Below are 19,732 nucleotides of genomic sequence, written 5' to 3' on the forward strand. Positions count from 1 at the left end.
TGTGGCCGTACTGTGCGAGCGGGACAGCTGCCGCCTGCTGAGCCTGAGTCGAAGCGGGAAAAGCGTAGCTCTGCTGCAGCTACAACGAGCCACTCTCCCTTCCCGGGACCAATCACGGGGCTGGAAACTGGTTTTTGAGGGGTCTGTGTGTTCGTGTGGTTGGTGTTAAGACCGCACCAATACCATAAATCCCATCCGCAGGGGGTCTCTCGCTCTAGCTCACTCCTGCCTCTAGCCTTAAGTCTCTGTTTTTTCTTTTGCTTTTCGTCTAGGTCTAGGGCGGCGGGCGGGGCGTGGCCTGGGATTTTCGGGGGACTCACAGCATTTTGTATGCAAATATCAGGAGAGTGCGAGAGAGTGGGAGTACAGCGCCTGGAAAGTGCAAATATTTTGACGTTTTAAATAATGTTGATTAAATGCAAAGGTCTCAATTATTAAATTGATTGTTGAACCTGTAATTTTTGGCTTCTCCTTTCGGTGCGGTCTCTGTTTATGTTATTTTTAGCTCAATCGAACGAGGCACGACGCCTCAACGAGAGCGGTAATCAATGGCTGAATTAAGTTAATGATTTGTTTACGTTTCAGCTGCTCAGGTTTAACTATTCTGGCTGAATAATACCGCTAATATTAAATACTTGGGACAGTATATAAGTATACAAAGTTTCTTAACATTTCACAGAGGTTTTACCCTTAGAAATTGAAAACGTTTCAGGAGACTTTAAGGCTCCTTTTGAGGTCTAGTACTTGTGTCGCCACCTAGCGGTCGCACTTGGCACCCGCTAAACCAGTCTAACAGGCCAACCTGCTCACCTGTCAAGCCACAAACACACACACACCCACTCACACACACTCGTTAGAACCCTGCCCCCTGCTGAGTGAGACTTAGCCACGCCCACTTTCCTTACTATATTTGCCATAGGGGAAGAGATAGAGAGAGAGATAGAAACAGGGGAAGAGAGCAAGAGAGCCAGAGAGAGCGCGCGCATAGGCAATTCAAAATGGCGTCCTTTCGAACAACAACCCTGTTTTGTCGCTTTGTGGCTCTTGGCCGAAAAGCGACAACTCTTGGCCCGCTCGAGCGGAGTTTTTCTCATTCATTCGGCCAGACGGAGAACAGCGGACTTTTCCGCTAGAGCCCAGAAAAGTTGTCACCTGAGAAGGATTTCCGCTGCACAGAGAATGAATGAATATTCATGAGGAACACCGAGCAATTAACCAGAGAGTGCCGCTGAAATCGAATAAAAAGTTATTTATAAAAAGTTAAACTCATGGATTTTATAGATCGTAACCAATTGAAATTGAAATGTTAATCCCTCGATCCGGAAAACACTGTCCGGGCCTAAGCCGCATTTTCTGCTGGCCTGACCTGGCTTTAATTTAAAGGGAACGCTGCCGCATGGAAAGCGGGGAACACAGTTCAAATGCACGTAATTGTGGCAATTACTTAATGAAATATTTATTAAATGCAAATTATGATTAGACTACCAGCTAAGCGGCGGCGGCCACCGTTACTGCTACTGCTCTTTTCCCACTCAAAACTTGTGTGAGCGAGTGTGTGTGTTAGTGATTCGGTATTTGTGAGGAATATACAGGTGTATCTTGGGTGTGTGTGGTTGTGCCGCGCCGCTCTTGGGCCATGCGATTAATTGGCCATAAATCAAAATCAAATTACCGCCACACGAGGCACGTGCAAATATGTCAAACAAACACGTTTGCAAGTCAATCAGACGCGGCGCGAATTAATTTATCTATCAACTTGTCGCAGATAAAATAAAGATCAATGGGATCAATCAGATGGGAGAAGCTGCTGCTTAATTGATGCTAAAGTAATGCAGATTGCTAATGCTTATGGGGTTAGGGGATTTCTTAGACAAAATAATGCATATAAAAAGACATTAAAGTATTTTAAAAAACTTAAAAAAGGCATACCCTTTTATTCCCAATATCTTTCACGCCAAAAACACTTAATTACCAACATTGACCTAGTCCTTAGACCCTCGAAAACTCTCTCCCATTTTGATTAGTTTCCACTTTATTACGATTATTACACCTAAACCGGAAAAGGAAGAAGCAAAATGCAAGCTCCTAAGCTTTTCCCATTTTGATATCTCACTTTTCGGCCAAAAGAAATCACTGAAAGAAACCGGCAAATACGGAAGCCAAATCGATTTTGTGTTACCAAATAACATTAATTCCCAAATTAAAGGCAACATCATGGGCATTTGGACAAATGAGACGATTAATTCTCAGGCGAGAAGACGAAAGAAGGAAAGACCTGCGCTCAAGGAAAATGTACGGAAAATTGGAAGGCCAAAAAATGGAGTCGAGGCGGGGGAAAGCGCACGGAAACACCCACGAAAAGAACGAAAACCCGAAGACCCAAGTACAATTTATCATTTAAATAATAATGTGCCACAAATGACGGGACGGATGGGACGGACGAGGCGGACGGGACGAGAGTGGGCGAGCGAGAGGGCCAGCGCATAAATCAATCAAACGCTATGGCGAGAAAGAGACGCCAGCAGAGGGCGAGAAAGAGCCAGGACTAGCTTCTAGCTTCTGGGGGTTGCTAACTACCAACAACTGTTGTTGCGTTGCTCTTGGCTCAATGAAATGGAAACTGACTCCGCCGTCCGAGCCACATTTGGTGGCTTGCGACCGGCCTGACCTGCTCACTTGACCGTCGTCTCCAAACACTGGGAGAAAATTTACACAGCCCAAGTTACACTCTCTTTCACTTATTTTCACATTCTTTTATTAAAGGGTTTTCTATGGGAAAAGAGGTGTGTGTAATTTGAAATGATTTTAAAGTTTCAGAATAAGTAGAATAAAGAGCTTACATATATTATATGATGAGGATATACATTTTATACAGAATATATTACATTTTTCAAGTGCAGCCAAATGAAATGCGAGGCAAGGCGCTCGCTCAAATTACATTTTAATGAGTCCCACAACCAAAGGGGATGGAACGGCTAGAGGGTCAAGGGGAAAAAGGCCAAAAGGGGGAGCAGAGCCGCCGAGTTCTCGGCTAGCAAAAACCAAACTACAGGCTGACCTCACCGCGGAAATGGAGAACACTCGAACTTGGACAGTCGGAGAGACGGCCATTCGATGCGCCTTTCAACGCCATAAACATAAACCGATCGTCCGAGAAGTGCAGTTTATGAATCTGTTTATGATGTACGAGGAGGCTAATGAAAGCGCCACAGCAGGCGCCAAATTGGGTCAGGACCGCCTGCGGTTCGGCGGGTCTGCGGCTCGGCGGCTCTCTAGATCCAGAGCTGGAGCTGTGGAGTCCCGTGAGCCTGTATTGACATTCAATTCGAAATAAATCAAAGTTTACGACTCCCAACAGAGCCAACGACTTCATCGCAGTCACTTCCCACTTTAGGCTCGGCGGGCAAATGCACTGAGGAAAAAGGATTAGGCACTAAATGAGATACAATTGTCAAGAAAATATATCAAATTTGATTGTCTATAAAGGCAATTCAATAATTATCATTAAAATTAAAAAGTTTTAAATTAGAATCGAGACTTTAAAAAGTTTGATTTTTAAGTGAGATCAGTGCAATACCATCCACATGTTGTTTCCTCTGCAGAGCCAGATGCAGGCGGTCTCCTTCAAAGATCAACGCTGGTGGCTACGGCTCCAAGCTCTCGGATCCCCGGCGTTAATTGGCAGCACCGACACTGGCCGGGGCCAATAAATTTCCAGGCCAACACGCTCCTCCAGCTCCTGGCCCAACTCCGTGTTGATGTATTCATTGAATTCTAGGATCAAACAGTGGCTCTCTCTCTGGAGGGGTTCCATCCGGCGCTGGGATCACCGTGGCAGAAATGCCAACTGCGCCAATTAGCCACCGAAACACAATGGCCGGAAAATGGCAGCATCGGACGAGGGGGAGGGGGGAGCAGGGGAAACTGGTTGGCGCGTTGGCCAGAAATTTCGATTGAGTCTTCAGGCATTGAATGTTGATGGCTTCATTGCATTGAGATTGGTAAATTATTTAACTTAATTTTAGTTAATTTTGTTCAGTGATTTTAATGAAATAATGAATGGGACCACTGATTTCTTGCAAGAAATAAGTTTATATGTAAAGAAGTAAAATAAATAACGGTTTCTTTCTAAACAATTAACTTGATCTTGAAGAAGTGCAGGGAAAGACCGAAGGCAAAGAATCAATTAATGAAAAGTATTATTTATTACATTTTATATTTACAGTTTTACATTCACCCGTTTGCATTTTCCTCTATTTTTAATGATCGTTTGTATGGCAGCTATATGATATAGTAGTCTGATTTTCATAAAATTTTACACAAAATTTTATAAAAATTTATAATAGTTATATATTAAACTTGATGAAAATCTGTTAAAAGTTACAGGTCTTTTTCTTAAAATTTGCGTAGCGTTCCTATATCAGCTATATATATATATAAATATATAGTCCACCGATACCACCGATGGTCATAGATACTCACTGTTCAGAGATACTTACTGCTCATTGTTAGTTACTGATCATAGTTGATTACTGATTAAAGACCTATAAATCGTCCGATTGTTCCTATGGCAGCTATATATATGTATATATATAGTCCACCGATTCGCCATGGTCCGATTTATATACGAGTAAAATTATATAGACAAATAACTCCATAGTTTCATTCGAATAGCTTGATTTTTAATTTGTTCCAAAACAAATCTCTCTCTGTACATATGATTCCCAACTGGTTCAAACATCCCCGGAACGAAGTGACTGCTGCCGGCCCAGTATCAGACATGTGTTGTGTTACAAAAGTTGCAAGTCATTGTTTATTAGTGTTCAAAGTTAGTAACTGAACATACATACTTACTGGTCATAGATACTTACTGGTCATAGATACTTAATGTTCATTGATGCTTACTGATCAGAGTTCCTTACTGGTCATAGATACTCACTGTTCAGAGTTACTTACTGCTCATTGTTAGTTACTGATCATAGTTGATTACTTATTAAAGACCTATAAATCATCCGATTGTTCCTATGGCAGCTATATATATGTATATATATAGTCCACCGCTTCGCCATGCTCTGATTTATATAATAATAAAATTATATAGACAAATAACTCCATAGTTTCATTCAAATAGCTTGCTCTTAATTTTGTTCCAAAACCAATCTCTCTCTGTGCATATGATTCCCAACTGGTTCAAACATCCCCGGAACGAAGTGACTGCTGCCGGCCCAGTATCAGATATGTGTTGTGTTACAAAAGTTGCAAGTCATTGTTTATTAGTGTTCAAAGTTAGTAACTGAACATACATACTTACTGGTCATAGATACTTACTGGTCATAGATACTTAATGTTCATTGATGCTTACTGATCAGAGTTACTTACTGGTCATAGATACTTACTGTTCAGAGTTACTTACTGCTCATTGTTAGTTACTGATCATAGTTGATTACTTATTAAAGACCTATAAATCATCCGATTGTTCCTATGGCAGCTATATATATGTATATATATAGTCCACCGCTTCGCCATGCTCTGATTTATATAATAATAAAATTATATAGACAAATAACTCCATAGTTTCATTCAAATAGCTTGCTCTTAATTTTGTTCCAAAACCAATCTCTCTCTGTGCATATGATTCCCAACTGGTTCAAACATCCCCGGAACGAAGTGACTGCTGCCGGCCCAGTATCAGACATGTGTTGTGTTACAAAAGTTGCAAGTCATTGTTTATTAGTGTTCAAAGTTAGTAACTGATCATACATGCTTACTGGTCATAGATACTTAATGTTCATTGATACTTACTGATCAGAGTTACTTACTGGTTATAGATAGTCACTGTTCAGAGTTACTTACTGCTCATTGTTAATTTCTGATCATAGTTGATTACTGATTATAGATCTATAAATCGTCCGATTGTTCCTATGGCAGCTATATATATGTATATATATAGTCCACCGATTCGCCATGGTCCGATTTATATACGAGTAATATTATATAGAAGAATAACTCCATAGTTTCATTCAAATAGTTTTTTCTTGAATGCGTTCCAAAATAAATATCTCTCTGTACCTATAATTCCCAACTGGTTCTAACATCCCCGGAACGAAGTGACTGCTGCCGGCCCAGTATCAGACATGTGTTGTGTTACAAAAGTTGCAAGTCATTGTTTATTAGTGTTCAAAGTTAGTAACTGACCATACATGCTTGCTGGTCATCGATACCTATTGATCATAGTACAGAATTACTTACTGCTTATAGATACTTATTAATCATACTTACTTACTGGTCATAGATACTTACGGATCATACTTACTTAATGCTTATAGATACTTACTGATCATAGTTACTTACTGGTTATAGTTAATTACTGGTCATAGTTAAATACTGATCACACTTAATTACTGTTGAAGGATACTTACTGATCCTCTACATTTAAGAACCGTTTCTCTGGCAATTTTATTATATAGCATTACGATTTTCATTAAACTAAAAACTAAATTCTATAAATTGAGGCTATTAAGGCTTTAAGATATAAATAATCAAGAGTATTTCCTATATATTTATCTATAATCTGGAATGTATAAAGTACTATCAGACCCAAGTAGTGTCCTATTTTTTTACTCATTATGTTCCAGTCATATCAATGAGCTTTAAATCGTCTTTGGCCCCTCGAAATGTTCGTCCCTTGGAAACTCCCCAGCGAATGTGTCCCCCTTCGATGGCTTCACCAATTTCACACTTTGGGAAACCTTTTAAGCAGCGTCACTCGAAAGGAACAATAAAATAACAATAACAACAAAAAAAACATCAAAAAACTTTAAACCGACGAAAAAAAGACCGAAGAATGAAATGAAATGTTTGGAAATTTGAAAATAATTGTTGACACTTTATTGTTGTTGTTGCGACGTAACAAGTGTCTCTCTCTCTCTCCCACTGCCCCCGCCCCCTTTGGCTGCACATGCGCAGGCCCGAAAAACTTCCGGCACAACAACAACACATGTAAATGGGGAAAAATTTAGTTGTGTCACATTAAAAAGCAATTATCACCTTAAATTAACCGACAGAGTTGCGCCCCTCCAGTTTCCCGGCATCGAAATATTCAAATTGCTGCTCGGCTCCGACTCCGACTGTGGCATTTTTTCTAATGACTTTCCAAAAAAAGGAGCCACAAAAACTGGAAGCTCAACAAATTAACTTGTTGCTATTTTCAATTGGGCGCCTTCGGTTCGGTGGAGTTTGGTTTTATATTTCGGAATTTTCGGGAGGTTTCAAACGGCTGCGTTTTTAATTCGTTTTAAATTATTTTGAGGCTTTGGAAAAAGTACTGTCCTAAGGTTGGGTTTAATTTAGCATAGAATAGGGTTTCCTAGCCCTAGTACTTAAGGTATTTACTCTGACAGTGGTAACAAAGTATACAAAACAAGAAAGGAAGATCGAATGGGAAATAGATAATAACTTAGCCAAAAATTCATTAATTCCAATAAGGATAGCTTTTCAGTGCTAGTTCTTGCGGGGTAAACAAATCTGTTCATTGGGTTTCTAAATTAAGAAAAATCTAAATTTGAATTTTTGACAATTTTAATGATGTAACCCCTATAAAATTTTGAGAAATTTGGAAAAATGTATTTTCTTTTAAACATGCCTAGAAATATTCTCCTGTTTGTTCCGATCGAGAATATATATGATTTATAGAATCGGAAATGATTCCTTCACAGCGTTACAAGCTTCTGACTAAAACTATAATATAATTTTTTAGTCGATATTATGTATGTTTTTATATGAAAATTTTTGCAACAAATCAAAGTTTAAAAAACTCATAGCTAGGCCAAAAAAGCATTAATTTTAAATCGGAAAGCAGCTCTGTGCTAGTTTTTAGTAGGGTAATAAACCTGCATACTCAGTTTAAAATGTAAAAAAAGCACAATTTTTGCCAATTTTAACGATGTAACCCCTTATAAAATGTTGAAAAAATTAAAAAAAAATTATTTTCTCTCCTTTATGGCTAGAAAGATTTGATACTGATCAAGAATATATATAGTTTATAGGGTCGGAAATGACTCCTTCACAGCGTTTGAAGCTTCTGACTAATATTATAATGCCCTTCAAAAGGACATACAATTAAAGAAATAAATATATATAATTTTACATTGAGAAATTTGTTATTTATTCTGTATGAAGTACTTGCTTTTGTCCCAATAATTTCTGTTTGCCACACTGTACCTCTGCATTTCGAAACACAAAAACAAAATGAAAACTTTTTCCATGTTTTGACGGAAACATTTGTCAGCGATTTTCCACGCGCGCACTGGAAAACATTCGAACAATTTAATTAGAATCACCTAAGCCCAACGCTATCCATCCGTTCATCCGCAGACCTGCGGCAAATTATCATGTGGGGGGGCAAAAGAAAAAAACCGCATCCAGTGTGATTTTTAGGCGCAACATGTGTGACATTTGACGCCTCCATTGTCGGCCTTACATCACCATCACCAATTACAGAAACGATTTGGCTACAACTGGATCAGCTTCACCAGCACCAGCAGGAAGAGGCTCTCGGCGAGGGTGAACCACCAGGCTGGCTGCTTTTTCCTGGTGGTGATACTCTGCTGGGGATGATGCGATGGTTGCCAGGTTCCGAGGATCTCCTCATGAATATAACAGTACTGGGGCTCGAGCGAAAGTCCTGCCTGCCTGCCCTCATTCTCCTGCAGCGGCAGGCAGAGTAGTAGCAGGAGAATCCACAGAGTACTTTGGGTGAGTGCTATAATCATGGATACAAGATGGGAAGCTATACTAGAACTTTTGTATTTATTTATTTCAAATTTGGTAACTCCTCCCAAAAGTGCAAAGACTACTTTGATTTTGCAGTTTTTAAGGCGACAAGTTAGAAAAAACAAAAGACTTAGGCGACAAACTTGATCTGTACGAAATCCTTTCATCAGTTTTAATTACCAAAAATGATTGTTTAATGTGTAAATATTTATATTTGTTCTCTGTTGCAAAAAAAGAAAATGAAAAGCCAAGGAAAGGTGTCCATATATACACATAATATATATATATATATACATAGACAGAGGTGCACAATTAATTAACAAAGACTGCGAGGGGCTGTGCCAGCTTCCCCTCTCTCATCCTTTTGCCTTTTGTTTGCCAGTGATATGATTTATACTGTCTCCCTGGACGGCGCCACAGCCAGAATCCTCGGCATCGGTCGGTGTCTTTAATGTCTCGGAACTGGGAACTGGGAACGGGGAACTGGAAATCGAGAAACTAAGAAACTAAGAAACTAAGAACCCAGAACCCGACTTAATTCCCTCTGTGCGTGAGAGGAGACTAAGGATGATGCTGATGATGATGAGGCGGCTGCGCTTTTAATTCCACGACGTCTCTCCGTTTCAGTTTCATTTTCAGTTTCAGTTTTTCGGAAATCTGCATCGACTTTGACTTTTCACACTTGGCCCTTCCTTCCGTCCGATACGCTCCAATTTGGAGAGCAACACCCCCGCTGATCTGGGCCTGCATTAAAAAGAGATTTGCCCGAGTTGGCTAATTATATTTTGGTAACACTTGCGAACCCTTGACTCGATTCGACTCGACTCGACCAGAGTCCTGAACCTGCCTACCTGGGTGGGTGGTGTCCTGGCCTAATGAGCTGTTCTGCCCGCTCTGCAGGAAGAAACGGATTAAGGCGAACGGATTCTAAGGATTTGGCTAATCCAAGGTCGCTGCCTAGCGCCGGCTCAGAGTTCGCATCGCCGTGCCTCAATTGGATTCGCATTCGCAATGGCACTCCGAGGCGGATGCGGATTCGGGTTAGAGCAACGAGATCTGGGCCACCGAGTTTATGGCCCGATGCAAATGAGGCCTAAGCTCACAAGTCAGCTAACGGTGCCGCCGCTGCTTCCCTCCATCTTGCATCTTGCATCTTCCATCTCCAATCTGCGCTGCCTGATCCCCGATGCACTGCAGCACAGCACCGCACAGCACAGCAGCAACGCCCCCTGGTAGATCGCTCCGGGTTGTCCGCGTCCAAGCATCTATCAAGCAAGTGGCGGAGGAGGGGCAGCAGCCGCCGCAGCCGAGATGCGAGCCATGTTCCCGGGTATTATAAAGTGCATTGTGGCTACCAGTTAAGTGCATGTTGCTGGCCAGAGGGTTCGGCAGACGGAGCACTGTAGCTGTAGCTGTAGCTATAGCCCGAGCTTGGAATGGAGATGGAGTAGGAGCCCAGCCTCGGTAGGTGTGTAAACTATGTTGCTGCCTCTGCTGCTGCTTCATGTTGCTGCGGCAGTTGCTGTTGCTGATGCTGTTTCTGCCGCTGCCAAGCAAGCAGTCAGCAGAGCCAACCCATCAAAAGCAAAATCGCCACAGGGTAGGACCTTTTTCTTAGCTTTTTTCCAAAATCAGATACCCTTAAAAGGGGTATGTTTCTTGCCTCATGATCATTTTCGATCATAATTATATAAATAAATAATATGTTATAATAATTATTTATATAATTAAACGCTTTTGGCTTCGACCAATGGAAGATCCTCCATATCTTTTGTTGACCTTTCAGAGTATTTTAATTTTAGTCAAAAGCTTGAAAATATGTGAAGGAATCATTTCCGACCCCATAAACCAAATATATTCTTGATCAGCATCAACAAGCGAATCTTTCTAGCCATAAAGGAGAGAAAATAAATTTTTGCCATTTTTTTCAAATTTTTATAAGGGGTTACATCGTTAAAATTGGCAAAAATTGTGATTTTTTTACATTTTAAACTGAGTTTGCAGATTTATTACCCTACTAAAAACTAGCACAGGGCTGCTTTCCGATTTAAAATTAGTGCTTTTTTGGCCTAGCTATGAGTTTTTTAAACTTTTATTTGTTGAACAAATTGTCATATAAAAGAATTAATTATATCGACTAAAAAATCGTATTTAGGCTTTAGTCAGAAGCTTGTAAATATGTGAAGGTGTCATTTCCGACCCTATATTTATATCACTATAACTAAGTAGCTTTTCGAAAATTATCAAAATTTGATCCGGGGTTGCATCGTTAAAAGTGTCAAAAAATGCCAACAATTTTAAGTTGAGAATGCTGTGCAGTACATCAATAGCAAATGGGCCATGCTCACTGTTAAACCAAAAAGGAATGTAAACACAAAGTAAACCATGTTGTGATCGCTTACCCAAACAGACACCAGAAGTTGCACGTAATGGATAAAAACGCACTTACAAGCTACAATGTTCCACATTAGCACGAAGACCAGCAATACCTTTAGATATTTGTGCTACAGACAAACCTTGGCAACAGGATCAATGCATTCACGTAAGGATTCATCTCTGGAAGGATAGAACTGGAATTCGGGATAAATCTAATAAATACTAACATGGAACAGCTTTCCAAATGAAAATTAATTCATTTTTGGCTTATTGAAAGAATCTGAATACTCTGAAAACTGCAAGGGTATATAAACTTCTGCTTCCGAAGTTTGTTTGTTTCCATTTTTGTTCTGTTTGTTGACCGTTTGGTGTGTTCTTGGCGGGATGGCGGACAAACCGAGTGGGCGCGTTCCCGTCCTCGTCCACGTCCACGTCCATGTCCATGTCCATGTCTATAACCCAGTCCACATTCACGTTCACCTGACGCTTGCTGATTTCGCGGCTGATGCTGTTGGCTGCTGCAGTAGAACAGCTTCTGTTTTAGCTTGGCAAACGGCAAACTGGCTCGGCTGGGGCTCCATTCATGAGGCCAAAGCCGAAGCTGGGCCTGGCCGACTACAAGTTACCAAGCTATAATTACTGCATCCATGTCGCTGCGAGTTGCTACTTCATAAATTAGCATGCTGCTGGTGCCGAGCCGAGCCTCTGATGTTGCTCCTGCTGCTGCTGCTGCTGCTGCTGCTGCTGCTGCTGCTGCAGTTGATCCAGTCCAGAGCGGTCAGCGCTTTGTCATTGCCAGAGAACTTAGGTCTAGAATGGCGCGTTTTCCAAGGAAACCGCAGGCCCAAAAGCACAAATCACAAATCACACGGCAAGCATTAGGCTTCCGTGTGCTGTCTCTCTGGCCAGGAGTTGGAGCTAAAGTTGGGCCCCAGACGAGGTCGTTCCCCGCCGCCGGGCAGGCTCCAGCCTCCTCATCCTCGTGCGCTCATCCTTTTCTGTTTCTGCTTCTTCCCTTGAAGAATTCCTTGAAACAACGAAACGCCCTCCGCAACTCCGCAACATCCCTCCAGCCTGCTCCTTTCCTGTCCTCCTTGTTAGGCCCCGGCTTGACCCACAAACAATTTGTTTTTGCATTTCGCTGGCGGGGACGCGAACCTCGGAACCCCAGACCATGATAGCCATAGCCACCACCCCAATTTTGAGGAAAAAAAAGCAGAAGAGGAAAAAACTGGCTCTCGACATCATTATCACTGCGATCACAGGGCCCCTTGCGTGTCTCTACGACTTTGCTCGTCTCAAGGTTTCGATTTTAGGAAATCAATCTTGTTTTGGCACACGAAATACGAGATACGAAATACCAAAAAAAATACCGAAATCATTAGCCGATGAGGTCGGTCTCTCTCCATCTCCCAGGGAGACGGGAAGACAGGAGCTGCCAGATGACCCCAGGCGAGGATGGAGCCGAGCTTCTTCCGAATGAATGGGTCCAGGGTCCAGGTCCGAGTCGGATGCTGATGATGTGCCTCTGACTCGGACTTGGACTCGGACTCGAACTGAAACTGGCCCCGGGGCAGCAACTCGTAAGCGTTTCTGAAGACCTCCAGTGCAGCACGCGATTTATATACGACACCCAGGAAACGGGGCCCGCCCTTCTTCGCCCATGTAGTCCCTCGTGTGTGCTCTATAAATCCCTGAAAATGAAAAACAAAAGGCCCCTAAAACGCAAGTTCCACTCTTTAATGGCCTCACTCGAAGCATCTCCAATGGTATCGATGAAAAATGTTGTTTTAATTGGGATTAGGCCAGGCCAAGCAACAACTTACTCGTCGCTGGAGTGTTTGAAATGCTAATAAAAGATAGATTTATCATCCTATTCCGGCTGCGACTGCGGCAGGCGCTACCAGAATGATTACAGCAAATACTCATAGTCAACGGCAGCAGCTCCGAGTCCATGGAGTCCATGGAGAAGGTAACATCTTCTTCACCAGCGTCCGCTGCAGCTCACAAAAAGCGCTGCATCATGACGAGGGTTCCTCAAGAACCCGGGGCGGGAGGAACTGGAGGAGCCGGAGGAGGGGTTGTACACCAGCGACAGGTTAAGCACTTGCGTGTGTCACTGCGGTGACGCTTAAGTAGTCGACTGGCTCCGGCTCCAGCTCCAGCTCCAGCTCCAAATCCCGCTTCAGCTCCAGCAGCTACGAGAGGCTGAGAGCCAAAGGCAGAGCCACCTGATCATGTTGGGTTAAAGGTGTCTCTAAAGCACTGAGACAAACCTAGGTAAACAAATATATTGAGAAACATTTAATTTAATCAAAAATTGTATAAGTGAGACCCTGAATCATACTTTTCCTTTAAACCCTGTTGCTCGAAAATCTCTATAAAATCGATTAATAATTGAAATTTCCTTCAGTGCAGACTGAAATGAAAATTAAGTCATCAGACCCCGGGTTTTGGAGTCGCATTTGGAGTCTCGGCTAGGTGAAGTAGGTGCTGTAAGTTCCCCAAAATCAAAGCCGAGACAGAGATATATGTTTACGAACCGCCAGCCAGACACTTCTTGATGAGATTTGAGCTCATCAGCCAAGTGTCTGGCGACTGTTTGCTACCTCTGAGTCGCAGTCGCAGTCGCAGTGGGACCCAGGCTCCGACTCCGTCTCTCTCTCCAACTGGCAGATGATGATGAATGGGCCAAGTTGACATATGAGGGTTTTAATCGTCATAGAAAACCTACGCATGCGATTCGAGCATTAAACTTGGAGACGAAGACAACGGACTGGAAATGGGAATAGAAATCACAAACACAGAACAAAAACAGAAACAGTAACAGAAGCAGAAGTCAGTCGACTTCCTTACTCATCAGCCAAGTGATTGGTAACTAGTTATGTCTCTTTGCAGGTGACTCCCACGCCTTGTTATCCTAATTCTCTGTATAGAGGGGGAAAGGACAAATTGGCGGCATCCTTTCAAGCGGCTGAATAAACACTCGACTTTCGAGGCAAATCATCATCTTCGACGGGTAGGATCAATGGAGAGGAGAGCGCCTCTTTATAAGGATCAAACGGCTTTCAACAAGTTTCAGAGCCTTTTGTTAGGCTCGGTTTTTTTTTTTTGTTATTATTATTATTTCTGTTGCCGAAAAGAAACCAAAGTTGAGCGGCAGCAAATGTCAGTCAAGGGGCATTGATTATGATCATCAAATTATTGAGCGCCCATGGGCAGAGATCTGGAGACTGAGGCTGAAGAGGGGCTGGCCAAAACGCCCCCTTCCGCAACAAAATGCTTTGACCGATGGCAATGGCGATGAAGACATGTACTATATAGATACATAAAACTGCTGACACAATCGAAGCAATTAAATCGTATGACGCTGCCCGAACGAGACCCAAAACTTAAGTCGATGCAATCGAAGTCCAATGGAAACGGACACGGAGATGGATTCCGAGACGGACTCGGAGTCGGAGTTGGAGTCGGAGTTCCCCCAATCGAAGTGAAGCCCTCTCGAGGAGGAGCAAGGCAGGCGACGATCTCGACAGCGATAAATTGTTGTTTTCGAGTCTCTTTACAACCTAAACAGGTGAGAAAATGGGTTCAGTGGTCTGCGCGGACTTTCGAACATGCTGATCTCATGGCCTGTCTTTGGTCTTGTCTCAGCCCAGCCATTCATGAGTCCTGACCAGGCCCAGTCCCAGTCCCAGTCCCAGTGCCTGTACTTCTAATTCAATTGGGCGATCGTAGGGAGATCTCTCTCCATTTATTTACACAGCTCAGCAAATCTTCACAGTGGATAATTTCATCCATAAATTGAACGCCACTTCCGTTTCGATTGCCGGCTTGCGATAAAGGTTTTTCGATTCAGTTTGGTTTGGTTTTTCGGTCTGATTTTCGGTCGAGGTCATTCATGAATGGATTGCACGGATGGATGGGGATGGGTTTTGGGTTTTCCGAGTGGGGGATGAGTGCTCCACTTCACCCAATCCGCTTAATCTTTAATCTTTGTATTGCCATTGAATAGTAATCGGAAAAAGTTAAGGGGTCAAAAGAGCAGCGGAAATTTCCAGGGAGATTGAAGGTAGATATGGATGTAGAATTATATAGAACTTGGGATGTTAATAATTAAAAATTTAAGTTACATATTTGTTTTTATATAGTATAAATTTCTTTGAATATAAAAAATAATATAGTAAATAGTATTACAATATTACAATAGTATTACGAGGGGAAAAACTCACAATTAACAAACAAAAAAGTTAACATTTTCCATGACTCAGAGAGACGTACGTAGGTACTAACTACATATATCAAGTTGAAAACAAGTTCCCGATCTATATCTGTCCGTACTGGACGCCCCAATCCATTCAGTGGAAAAGCAAAGATCAAAGCAAAATCAATTGCAAAAAAAGCAATTAAACGTAATTACTCTTGATTTAAAAAAACGAATGATAACATGGATATTGTACAGCTTCTATAGCCAGGGATCTGTACCAAGTATATATGCTATTTTACAGACAACGCAATAGAATTGTTTTCTGATATATTCTCCAGATCCGCGTATGGCTCTGATTTTCCACGCTGGCAAGGCTAGCGGCAAATTGGCCGCAATTTATTAATTCAAAATGAAAAAAATAGAAAAAAAAAATCATAGAGAAACGAAAATCCTATTTGTCAATTTATTTGCGCAAATGTATGCGTGCGCAATCACCACAAACAACCAGCAACAAATGTCAATTGCTTGAGCAAAATTGCGCATAATTGACATTTTTTTCCAATTTGCCCCATTCCGTGTGTCCCAGGCAGTCGAGGGTTAAGCGGAGCCCGCAGGCCCACAGGTCATTGTTAGAAGCTATGGAAAACCTCTGCTCCCTCGCTCCCACTCCTCTCAATCTCGTCACGCCCTCGGACTATAAAACTGTCCGCGGCAATGATTTAATTTCCCAAATATTGTCAGACATAAATTCAAAGGGAAAACCACAAGCAGGCAAGGAGGAGGAGGAGGAGGAGGAGATCCTAGTCCCGGCCAAGTGTCAAGTGGGCCTTGAAAGAAGTTGCCGCCAAATCAGCGTGCCGGATGGCTACGACTGCTTTATGGTTTGTTTAGCGGCCACTCATTAGCCATAGTCCCGACCCTCGTCCTGTGTCCTGGCCGAATGTGTCGCTTTGTGTGGCTGCCACAATTATGAGTCCTTTGTTGCTCAATCTGCCGCAACACTTGTTGCATTGTCCCGGGTCTGTGTGTGTGGGTTCCTCGGGCATTTCCGCCTAAAGGGATTTCACAGCTCATCGATAATCCCATTTGGCAGCGGCTCTGCGACTAGAACTGGGACCTCCTTTTGTCTAATCTTGGCCAGACGGAATAGGCGTTGTTGGCTCCCTGGGCTGCTGCTCCCCGATGGGATTTCCCTTTATTTCGGGATAAAAATTAAGGCTACTTTGGGTTCTTTTCAACAGTTTTTTAGTAGTCTGTAAATGTGAGATGTGTGTTTGCTTTATTTAAATTAGAAGTGATTCAAAACAATACAAGTTTTTAATGATATAAATAGTAAACAATAATCTCCATCTTTCTTATACTCACTCCATGTTGGTAATACTTCCCCAACTACCATTCTTTGGCTGCGTGAGATGTCGTCTCTTTGTGTTTTTTGTAGCTGCTGCCTCCGCCGCTGACATTGTCATGATGGCGTCTTGGTAGAAACATTGAAACGGAAACGTAGATGAAACACAAATACACAATGTCTGAGAGACTCTGACAAGTTGGCCCCTTCCGTTCCGAACCCCTTCCCCCCTTGAGCACCGTTTTCCTCCCCCTTTTCCTGCGTCTGTTGGCCATAGCGTGCTTCGTGGCTTCGACGGCGGCAAAAGTGGCCCCTATCATTATGGCTGTCGTCTTAGCCGAAATTGGTATAGGAGCCATCCATCGCGGATGGATCTCTCGCTCTCTCTCTCTTCCAGAATTGGGCGCCGCCGCCTAGATTTCTAGGCCTAACTTTTAGGCTTCTTTTCGGCGGAGGGAAAAAATTGATTTACGACTTCCGCTGGCAATGAAAATTCACTTTGGTGGTTTTTGGTGGATAGAGCCACTGGTTCTTGGGTCTCCTCCTGGACTTGGTCATGATCTCTAGTCACTGCTCTCGGGTGTTCACTTTTATAGACTCATTTAAGGCGATTATTTAGCAATTTTTTAAGACATTTCTGTCGACGTTATTTTCGCGCACACTCTGAGATTGCTGCGCTGGCTCTTTGGCTCTGGATCTGGCTCCTCGCCAGTTAGTGGCGAAATTTATGGCTCAGAAAGTGAATCATTTAAGTTAATGACTTTCAAACGTGTTTCACACTCAAGTGCGAGCGGGACAGCAACACAGAGAGAGGGAGAGGGAGAGCACCGATGCCTGATTGACTTGACTCACTGGCCAAGACAAGTAGCCGCCGTGATTGATAATGCGCTGATTGAATTATGGCCATAAGTGTAATTTGCCCAGTGGCGTAGCCAAAGACAATGTCTGCAGTATGAATGGAGGGGTTTTTGTGTCTAATTTCGGTGTTATTTTGTGGGGAAATATAGAATAATCTCACTTTAAAACATGGGAGATCTTTAACAGATCATGAACTTTTCAGTTAACTTGTAATTTTAATTTATTTCTGTGATATATATCCTCAAATTTCTAATAAGAGAAAAACCCCCATTATTAATTAATCCAAAGACATACATATATATAATAAGAATTCTGCGATTTATTCATCTAAAGATTACAAGTATTTTTATTCAATGTTACACACATTTTGTAAGACACCTTTATTAATATTTTACCCCACACCTACGCCCTTGGTTTCGGCTGAAGGCTTTTTTGATGAATACCTAAGCCAAGCTACCTTCCTAGGTCTAGGCCACCTTTTCCGCCAAAACAACAGATCTCTCAAATGGAAGTAGTCGGAATTTGTCTGCCCGGCCTGGGGGCGTTTTTGGGGTTTTATTTTCAGTTTCCCTTTGCGGTTCTCCGTTTTGTCTTCTCAGTTTCTTTTATTTTGATTTTGTTTTTTGTTTTTGGCGGCAAATCAAACCGAGTTTATGAAATTGGCAAATTGGCTTGGCGGCGGCAAACCAAAAAGAGTTTGATGGACGACCCAGCTCTGGATGGAGGAGTCCAAGTCCGAGTCCAGGTCCCTGTCTCAATCCCAAACTCAGTTCAGTCTCATTTCCAAACCCAATCCCCGGTCTATGCGTGCCAAAGCGCCAATGGCGTTTTAATTTGAAGTTAAAGCTGGAGCTGCGGCGTTTATGAGCTGCTCTCTGGCGTTGACTTTTATTTATTTAATGTTTCGTCTTTCGTATTTAGTTCTTTATTATTTTATTTGGCTTTTCCTGTGCGCGGTGTCCGGGACCTGTTCCCCTCTACCTGCGCGAGGAGCAGGGAGAACGATGCAAAACTGGATTAAGTCCCTTTTACGCCCTAATCCCTGGACTTATTCTGCCACGAAAGGGACAAGGAGAGAGCTGAGTCCTTACTGAGACATGGCGCCAGTCAGTCAATCGTGGCCATTGTCCCTGGGCGAGCACTAATAGGATCAGCAATGCTGTCTGAGCCCTGTCGTGAAGTCAGCAAATGTTGTTTATTTTGGACAAAGGAAAAGGGGTTGACCCCTGACCTCTCCTAGGCCCAGACCAGCCCGTGTAGCAACTACACCAAGAGAAATTTGGGAAGAGTTTATTAAGATTTCTTGGAGGGAAGAGGCTTCAGCTCATCTCCTTGTCTCTCCCATATTTTTCGATAGTATGTTCTCAGCTATATAACCTTTTCTTTGAGTGTATCCACTCACAGCTCCTAACTGCATCCACTCCTCCTCCTCGTAGGTGTCTCTGTGTTTATTTATTTTGAATGGAACTCAGCGCAGAGTCTCTCTTCTGGCCCGTTTTTTCTTGTCTTTTGGCCTAAAAACACTGCCAAAAACAGAGTGTAAGTCACTGCCGCCTGATCTCTCTAACTGATGGATGATTCAACAGAATCCAGTCAAGCATTAATGGTTCCCGAAAAGTTCGCATCGATGGTGCTGGGAAAAATGTGCAAACAATGAAGCCGCCCAGAAAGGCAGGCACAAAGCTCTCCAGAATCGAGCAGAGAAATCAAGACACACCGCCTGTGCGAGTGTGCGAGTGTGTGTCTCTGTCGAGTGTGTGCAAGTACTGATCTGGCCATCATTATGGCTTCGATAGCAATTATCCGCTACCGTTTAATTGCGAGCTGCGGCGATTTTGTGGGCCGTTGCTGACTGATTTTTCACACGCATTCGCAGGTGGGCAGCTCCAGCTCCAGCTCCAGCTCCCCCGCCACCCCTTTCCTCTTTGGCCAGGTGCCTGTGAATGCTGTCATGTGTCTAATGAGAGTCACCCCGCGTTGGCCCAGTTCGGAACTTTGGCCGAAGTTCGCGTTCTCTTTGTGTAATTTGCACACTTGCATGGGCATTTTTCCTTGCACCGATTTTCCGCCGCTTCCACCAGCGCACTCCGATGGACGGAGGGAAACTTTGGCTGTAATTTGCATATGGAACTTTTTAAATCATACTGCGCGAAAGTTCTGCCATCACACCTGTG

The 19,732-nt window shown here is 42.8% G+C and overlaps 1 protein-coding gene across 1 annotated transcript; it reads right to left on the reverse strand.

Moving 5' to 3' along the window:
- Positions 1 to 8,137: 8,137 nt before the first annotated feature.
- On the reverse strand, positions 8,138 to 8,895 carry LOC110184087 (uncharacterized). Its single transcript, XM_020952472.2, has one exon. The coding sequence runs from the start codon at positions 8,769 to 8,771 to the stop codon at positions 8,511 to 8,513; it is 261 nt and encodes an 86-aa protein (XP_020808131.1). The 5' UTR covers positions 8,772 to 8,895; the 3' UTR covers positions 8,138 to 8,510.
- Between the last annotated feature and the right edge of the window lie 10,837 nt (positions 8,896 to 19,732).

The sequence above is a fragment of the Drosophila serrata genome, unplaced genomic scaffold (assembly GCF_035046125.1).
Source record: "Drosophila serrata isolate PLE 108 unplaced genomic scaffold, ASM3504612v1 contig_334, whole genome shotgun sequence".
NCBI lineage: Eukaryota > Metazoa > Arthropoda > Insecta > Diptera > Drosophilidae > Drosophila > Drosophila serrata.

Excerpts from the sequence above, each read along its gene's own strand:
- LOC110184087 (XM_020952472.2), bottom strand. The coding sequence starts at position 8,771 with ATGATTATAGCACTCACCCAAAGTACTCTGTGGATTCTCCTGCTACTA.